This window comes from Amaranthus tricolor, chromosome 2 (assembly GCF_026212465.1).
Source record: "Amaranthus tricolor cultivar Red isolate AtriRed21 chromosome 2, ASM2621246v1, whole genome shotgun sequence".
NCBI lineage: Eukaryota > Viridiplantae > Streptophyta > Magnoliopsida > Caryophyllales > Amaranthaceae > Amaranthus > Amaranthus tricolor.
Genome location: NC_080048.1, coordinates 11276342 through 11285468, shown reverse-complemented (window position 1 = coordinate 11285468; position 9127 = coordinate 11276342). Strand labels below are relative to the sequence as shown.

The window sequence follows — 9127 nt, the reverse complement described above, 5'->3', positions numbered from 1 at the left end:
ACAAGATTAACGGATTGTAGGATGAGTTCAGATCAATTGAAGGAATATTTGATCAAGAATATAGATTGTAAGTAGGAGGGCAGTGTCCTTTTTTTGGAGTAATGGTAGGAATATATAAACTTTCTTTCTAATTAAATGATTGAAGGAAGTATTTTTGGTAAAATAAATTGAATGTAGAAGAGTAGAATTGTCTGCCATTTTATGTAGTTTCATGACATATTTATAGCAATTTCTTATAAGGACACTAAATGTGGTTACTTGATCATGGGATGATCATGAACATAATGTTTGTAGATGTGGGAATAATGGGGAGTTATTTTAGGAAGTGACTAGAGTAGTGATAGTAGTGGACAAAGGGGTAGTTAGGGTTTGACTAAATGTGTTATTATTGACCCCATAACAAAATGAATGAAGGAGAAATTCAGAGGCGTGCAACATTTTTGAACACTCATTAGCACAAGTCTCAATCATTAACATTAAGTCCTTAAATAATGACTCAATGGTATTACAAATCACAATAAATAAATCTCATTCACAAGTAATTATCTTATAATTATACAATGAGTTTTATTTTATTTATTTATTCTTAAATAATATAAAATAAATAAATAATGTGCATAATACTATACAGACCAGAGCTGAAGCAATACATTATAAGCCTTTATATTTTAAAAGTGTACTTGCAGTTGAAAAAGAAATTTACAAAAGAGTAGCAATAAAGAATTACTACTTCATAAATTTATACAAAACAGTTTTGAAGAGATGTTGAGCCAAAATGCGATTAGTTTTCTCAGTTGGGTGGAATGAATCCCAGAATACATATTTGTCAGCATCAGGGCAGCTCCATGGACCATCAATGTTACAAAGATAACTCATCTCAAACAATCCGGTCCCACAACATGCTTTTGAACTTACTTCATATCCTGTCAATTTACATCATAATGTCAATGCATGTCCAATCTATTTAATTAACCATTCTACCGCTCATCTATTCAAATTAAACGAATCTATTATTAAATCTAATCATTCTATAGTCAACTTTTTTATTTCTATTTTTTTTTTAATATTTTTATTCCTATTTCGATAAACACTTATTGTGTGTGAGTAAATTGCTAATTTAAAAATAAGAAAAACTAATCAGAATAATTCAATTTTTTATTGATTTTTCTACAAGTATTTCATCTTTTTATTAAACATAAATAATCCCAATTACAAAAAGTGTTTGCTAAGAATGCAACAAGATAACCTATTACCTACTACAAATCATTTTTCATAAAAAAAATGTAAATACAAAATTAAATTGTAAAAAAAAAAATTAAATATTTAAAAGAAAAATCAATTAACTTTTTTTTTTGATGTTAACTTTTAATTTTTAATATTCTTCAATTTTTATTTTATTTTTTGTTATTTTTGTAGCAAATAACCTGCAAAAATTGATTGTCATTTGGGCAACATTGTTTAAATGTAGATGACCATAAAATTGCAATTATTCCTGATTAATTAAAATTTTGAATTATTGTAGAAAAATTATTAAAAAATTAGAATATTTTAGATAATTTTTACTAAAAAATATTAACTTATGTAATTTTTACCAAAAACAAATGAAGTGATAAACTAGCTATTAAAGTCCACTAATAACTTGGCCGTCATCATCGTCAGTCATCACCTCATCATAATCATAAATAAAATGATCCAATGGGTGTTTTCAATGATGATTTTGTCTTTTTTTTTTTTAAGTATTTGGTGGAATGTCTTAATTATAACATTAATTTTAGCCAACTACACATAATATAATATTACTATCTATTCCTAAATGAATTAACTCTAACTATTCAAATCTATAAAGAATTAAGATCATTCATTAGCAACATACTATTATTTATATATATATATATATATATATATATATATATATATATATGTATATATATATATATGTATATATATATATATGTATATATATATATATGTATATATATATATATATGTATATATATATATATATATGTATGTATGTATGTATGTATGTATGTATGTACAAACATACATATTTTCGATTATGACTAAATTGGATATCCGTTTTCATGTATTTTGGATTTTTAAAAGCCAAAGCTTTGGATTTGTGATTCAGAGTGATTCGGTATTGAATTTTGGACACCTTTATTTGTTTTAGTGTATTTTTTCTAAATAATTACAACTATTGATTTCAATTTCATAATAAATCCAAATTTAGAGGGTTACAAGAGAAAAATAATAGTTGAAATTATTTTAATTTACCATATAATTGAAATTGTTATAAAATAATAAATAGTTAAAGTTATCTTGAGCCAACAGATAATAGTGGAATTATTATTGTCTTTTTTCTCAATTAACATTATTACATTGCTAAGTTTTTTTCCACATAGCTAAACTTTAATTTGCAATCCTTACGTTAATGGATAATATATTTTTCGTTTACAAAATAAAATCAGATTACATAAATTATTATTAATTTAATATTTGAAAGCATAGATGTATTCTCTTATACACATGAAGAGATGGACGAGGAAATTTTTCATAAAAGGTGAGCCTTCTTTTAACACTTATGCAAATAAAAAAGGTTGAGTTTTATGTTTTTGTTGTATAATAGGTTTTTTTTTTTTGGGTGAATGGAAAAAATCTTTTTTGGTAAAAAAAAAAACAAAAAAATGCATAGATGTAGCGGTGTACTTCAAGGTAAAAAAATTAAATGAAAGCTTACCGAACAACGAAGGCTTCTTAACCATTTGACGAACAAGATAATAAGGGTTAGAAAAGACGACATGAATGCCAGGCAATTCCTTATTAAGTTGGTTCACCAAATTCTTCATTTTGCCGTTAAATTCAAGAGCCACATTGTTGTATTCTTCATTACATTCATGTATTGCAAATAGATTAATAGTCCTCTCCAATGGCAAGCAACCCATAGGAGGAAGCCCCGCTAGCGATAATTTTCGAGCACCATACCTATAAATCTCGTACACAAAGTCCTTTGCGATTCCTAAAAGATGATCCTGAAACTCAGGCACAGTGTAACATAACTTAGTCGTTGGTAGTAAATAGTAATTCTCTAGGAAGTCGTTGGTTCCTATGCTCACGAGGTAGACTGCTTCTGTAAGTATTTCATTTGCTCTTTCTTCTCCTAAATAGCTTTGTAATCTCTTTATGTACTCCTTGTAAAATTCGACTTCCTTCCACAATGGTATCACATTCTGTTGAGGAATTAATTGTAATTAATCAATCATTACATTGAGGGAGAGAATTAAAAGATAAATTGATGTTCAAGGGAGTAAACTTAGTTGGATTAAGGGTCAAAGCTAAATTGATTTTGTCAGAGGTTATTTTAGAGGTTCGTGTCATTTTATTTTCTGCAGAACAAAATCTGATGAGATGATCATAGTATTTGTAATTTTTGATTTATAAGAACTATTACTCGTAAATATTTAACTTTACTAGACTTACACTTAATGATTGATTTAATATATATATATCATTCATATTTAATTTGCAATATTACACATAATTGCCTATTGATTTCCTCTTCGATTACTTGATGGTGTTGTTGTTTTCTTGCTTTTTCTTGTTTCTATTAGTATTATTAGTATTATTGTTTTCATTTTTATTTTTTTTAATTATTTTTACATAATTGTTTTATCTATGCATTTTATTTATATTTCCCGTTGTAAAAACTTTTCTTAATCTTTCTCGAGTCGAGAGATTTCTTACAGTGCACTCTCCTTAATGGGTATGAGTTGTCGCCGTCCTTCTCTCTCCAGACCTTATTCATAGTTTTTTATAAGCGAGATACACTGAGTTGAATGATGATAGTGATGACACATAATTGCATAATTGCCTACTTGGGCCATGAGTCCGAAGTCTTCACAAACCAGACGCTTCACTTACCCACAATACTTTTATTCCTATTGGGTTATACTCAAATACTACATATATTAACACTCTTTTATAGATAAAGTATAGACTCTAGTAAAATAATAAGATAAAATAAATAAATGAAAAATAAAAATGGGTAGTCAGTCATCATCATCATACCCGGTGTATCCCGCTCATAGAAAACTATGGACAAGGTCTGGGGAGGAAAGGACGGCAACAACTCATACCTATAAATGAGAGCGCGGCCAAAGAGTTCCACGACTCGAGAAAAAATAATATATTCTGCAACTAATGGAACAAAATGCGGTTAAAGCGAACTCCGCAAATCAGCATCTTATCCCTTAGACAAAAGATAAATATATATATATATATATATATATATATATATATATATATATATATATATATATATATATATATATATATATATATATATATATATATATATATATATATATATATATATATATATATATATATATATATATATATAATGCATATGGATATAATAAAATAAAGTAAAAAACAATTATAAATGAAAAAGAAAACAATAATAATAATAGTAATAGAAAATAAATTTATAAATAGGACTAAAAGCAAAAATTGATACCGGTATTAAAAATGGCCAAAAATTAATGGAATAAACTTAAATGCAAAACGACCTAAATAGAAAGGATAGATGGAGCAAGAGAGTATATACTCTCTGTAAAGACTGCGACATCGGAGTAAAGTAATAAATGCTTAAACAACTACTCCAGTCCAAAGCCATATAAAAAGTACCCCTACTAATAGCCACAAACTTGTTAGATAAAGTATAATTGAAAATAAGATTGAAATAATAAATTTGATAATAAAATAGCCTTGCTGCACCTACTCCTTACAATAATATATGTATTGATAAAGTTTTTTTTTTTATAATTTTATTATATTCTTTAAATAAATCATGGGATACATATATATATATATATATATATATATATACATATATATATATATATATATATATATATATATATATATATATATATATATATATATATATATATACATATATATATATATATATATATATATATATATATATACATATATATATATATATATATATATATATATATAAACATATACATATATAAATATATATATATATATATATATATATATATATATATATATATATATATATATATATATATATATATATATGTACATATGTATACATATATATATATATATATATATATATATATATATATATATATATATATATATATGTATATATATATATATATATATATATATATATATGTACATATGTATACATATATATATATATATATATATATATATATATATATATATATATGTATATATATATATATATATATATATATATATATATATATATATATGTATATATATATATATATATATATATGTATATATATATATATGTATATATATATATATATATATATATATATATATATATATATATATATATATACATATATATTTATATATATATATATATATATATATATATATATATATATATATATATATATATATATATATATATATATATATATATATATATATATATATATATATATATATATATATATATATATATATATATATATATATTACATGCTAACTTTAGGAAATGAAAAATTGGCATTGTTTATCATCCCAATATATTGTTTATTATTCCTAAATAGATGCTTCTTATTATTTGTTTTTCTAATAATATAGAGGTTGCTAATTAATCTCACAAATTCCCCATTTTAATTTGCAACATTTAGAGTAAACTTAAATTTCTCAAACTTCTCAATAGTTGGCGGCTTCGTTAGCATATCAGCTGGTTTAATGTTAGTATTAACGAACTCAAGTTTTACTAGACCTTTATTAACTAAATCTCATATGAAGTGATGCCGTATTTCAATATGTTTGCTTTTGGCATGAAATACTGGATTTTTTGTCATTGCAAATTGCAGACATATTATCATAAAAGATTGTAGTTGGGTTGCCTTGCCGAAGACCCAAATCTTCCAATATTCTTCGCAGCCAAACTGCTTCGTATGCTGCTTCAGTGGTTGACATATATTCGAATTCTGTTGAAGAAAAGTGCTACTGTTGTTGTTTCGTTGAATGCCATGATATTTTTTTAGTGCCTAAACAAAATATATATGCGGATGTGCTTTTACGATCATCAATTGAACCATCCCAATCACTGTCAATGTAACCAAATCAATTCTTCGTTTTCTTCGACTTGGTACTTTAATCCAATATTCTTAGTACCTTGAAGATAACGTAAGATTCTTTTTGCGGCAGCAAGATGTAGCTTGCTAGGATCACTCATAAATATCAAGATCATATTCACAGCTTGTGCAATATCAGGTCTCGTATGAGTTAGATAAAGTAAAGATCCAACCAAACTCCTATAGATACTTGAATCAACTTTCTCAGTTCCATCATATTGGCTTAATTTTTTATTTATAGCCATTGGAGTGTACACGGATTTGCAATTATCCATGCGGAATTTCTTGAGGAGATACGAAGTGTATTTTTCTTGGTTAAAGAAAATTTCTCCTTTGGTTTGCTTAACATGGATGCCAAGGAAACATTTCATTAGACCTAAATCTGTCATCTCAAATTCTTTTGTCATGGATAGATTAAAATCATTAAACAGTGTGGCATCATTACTCGTATAGATTAAGTCATCAACATAAAGACATACAATGAGGAATTTTTCATTCTCCTTTTTGACATAGAGTGAAGGTTCACTCGGACTTTTCTTAAAGCCATTATTAGTGAAATAGTTGTCAATCCTACTATACCAAGCGCTTGGAGCTTGCTTAAGTCCGTAGAGTGCTTTGTGTAAGCGATAAACTTTATCTTGTTCTCCTTCAATTTCATAACCTTGTGGTTGTTAAACATATACTTCTTCTTCAAGAACTCCATTTAGAAATGCAAATTTCACGTCTAACTGATAAACAAGTACCTTCGTTTGCGTTGCGATGGCCAATACAGTTCTTATTGTCTCTATGCGAGCTAGTGGTGCAAATGTTTCATTAAAATCAACTGCGGGTTTTTGAGCATAGCCTTTTACAACAAATCTTGCTTTGTGGTTATCTAGCTTTGTCTTATAAACCCATTTTAGACAATAACATCTTTATCTTTTGGGCAATCTACATGTTCCCATGGCTTATTTTTCGCAATCATAGTAATTTCTTCATCCATTGCTTTAACCCATTCATCTTCTATTTGCGCTTCATCAAAGTTAGAGGGTTCAGATGCAAATAAAGCAAATGTTGCCATGTCATTATCGTTTGCTAATGAACAGTCATAATGATTTAGATAAGATGGTCTTTTTCGCACTCTCTTTGTTTGAATCAATATTGGAGAAGATGTTTCTCCGATTTGTGCATTCGGAGCTGGATTTGGAGATGCCCTTGGATATTTAGCAAATCATTTAATGTTGTTGAAATATGATCACTAGAATTACTATATTACTAATGAACATTTAATTGTGTTTGAACTCCTTCATCATCATCCCATTTCCACTTTGTGGATTCATCAAATATAACATCTCTAAAGACTATTAATTTTATAGAATGAGGATCTAAGAGATGGTAGCCTTTTGATTCTTCAGTGTATCCCACAAATAGATATTTCTTTCCTTTGGGATCAATTTTGTCTTTACCTTGATCTTTGTTTAAGGTATATGCGATGCATCCAAAAATTCTCAGGTGATTAACAACAAGGTTTTTTTGTTGTTCCATGCTTCATGGGAAGTCTTGTTACGAACTGCTTTTGTAGGAGAACGATTAAGTATGTAAATAGAAGTATTCACTGCCTCGGCCCATAAACTTTTATGTAAACCTTTTTCTTTCATCATGCTTCTTGCCATTTGAACAATCGTACGATTTTTTCTTTCTGAAACACTATTTTACTAAGGTGTTCTTGAGACTGTGAATTGTCTTTTTATACCTTTATCTCTACAATTCTCCATAAAAGGCTTGTAGATGAATCCACCTCCTCTATCAGTTCTCAATGTCTTTATTATATAACCACTTTGCCATTCAACAAAAGCTTCAAACTGAAAAAAAACATGAAAAGCATATGTTTTTTAATTAATAAAATTTATCCACATCATACGTGTGTAGTCATCAACAAATAATATGAAAATACCTCTTTCCTTGCAAAGATGGTTTTCTAGTAGGACCAAAAATGTCTGCATGTATTAATTCAAAAGGAGCTTTAGCTCGCCATGAAGTTTTTGGAGATGGCAAGCGATGCATTTTTCCATATCTACATTCTTCACACACTTGGATATTTCTATCAATGTGGTAATCTAATAACCATATCATTTTGCTTTAATAGTTGTAGTGCTTTCTGATTTAAATGACCATATCGTAAGTGCCAAATATAAGACTCATCATAGGTCTCTACTTGTAATGCCACATTTTCATTTTGTGGTAAATAAATTGAAAAAACATTATTTTCTGCCATTTTCATCTTTGCTAAAGTCACAGTACACTTCTTGTCAATAACTGCACATTCATCATTGTCAAAGGCGACAAAATATCCTCGTTTGACTAGTTGTCCAACACTCAAAAAATTATGAGTCAAATTAGGTACATACAAAACACCATATATTTGTTTTTTGTCACCTGACTTTGTATTTACAACAACAACAACTCTTTTTCCTTCAACATTTGACTTTTTTCCATCTCCTAAGGTAACTTGATTTGTTATTGATACTTGTATTCAAATTTGCAAACATATCTTTATTTCCAGTCGAGTGATTACTGCATCCAGTATCTAAGAACTATATGTTTTCAGATTTATTTTGTATATCCATGTAAGTAAGAAATACCTATTCACCACCTTCGGCATTACTTGTGGTGAAATTTGCTTCTGTCATTTCCTTTTCTTCTTGATACCAGCAATCCTTTTGGGTGTGATTCGGATTGCGACATCTTTACATCTTAAAACTTATCTACGACAAGCCTCGACTCTCTCTGGGTTCGTTCGGAAATCATGGTAGTCTTTTCATGGATCTTTTTTGGAACGGGAATGGGCCTGGAGTTAACAACAACGACAAAACTACCTTCTGTCTGTTGCCATGGAATGTATAGGTAGGGATTCCTTTATGCTTGGAAAGTCCGTTCCACGCTCTCTATCCTCTTTTTTTTTAGGACCCCATGAA

The 9127-nt window shown here is 27.6% G+C and overlaps 1 protein-coding gene across 1 annotated transcript in view; it reads right to left on the bottom strand.

Annotated features, from left to right (window-relative positions):
- Window positions 1-505: 505 nt before the first annotated feature.
- Window positions 506-9127, bottom strand: part of LOC130802701 (GDSL esterase/lipase At4g26790-like) — an 18453-nt gene continuing 9831 nt past the window's right edge. The window contains exons 2-3 of the mRNA XM_057666735.1: window positions 2741-3230; window positions 506-923 (exon numbers count right to left, since the gene is read on the bottom strand). Coding sequence (XP_057522718.1) covers window positions 727-923; window positions 2741-3230 — 687 coding nt within the window. The 3' untranslated portion in view covers window positions 506-726. The remainder of the gene's footprint in view (window positions 924-2740; window positions 3231-9127) is intronic.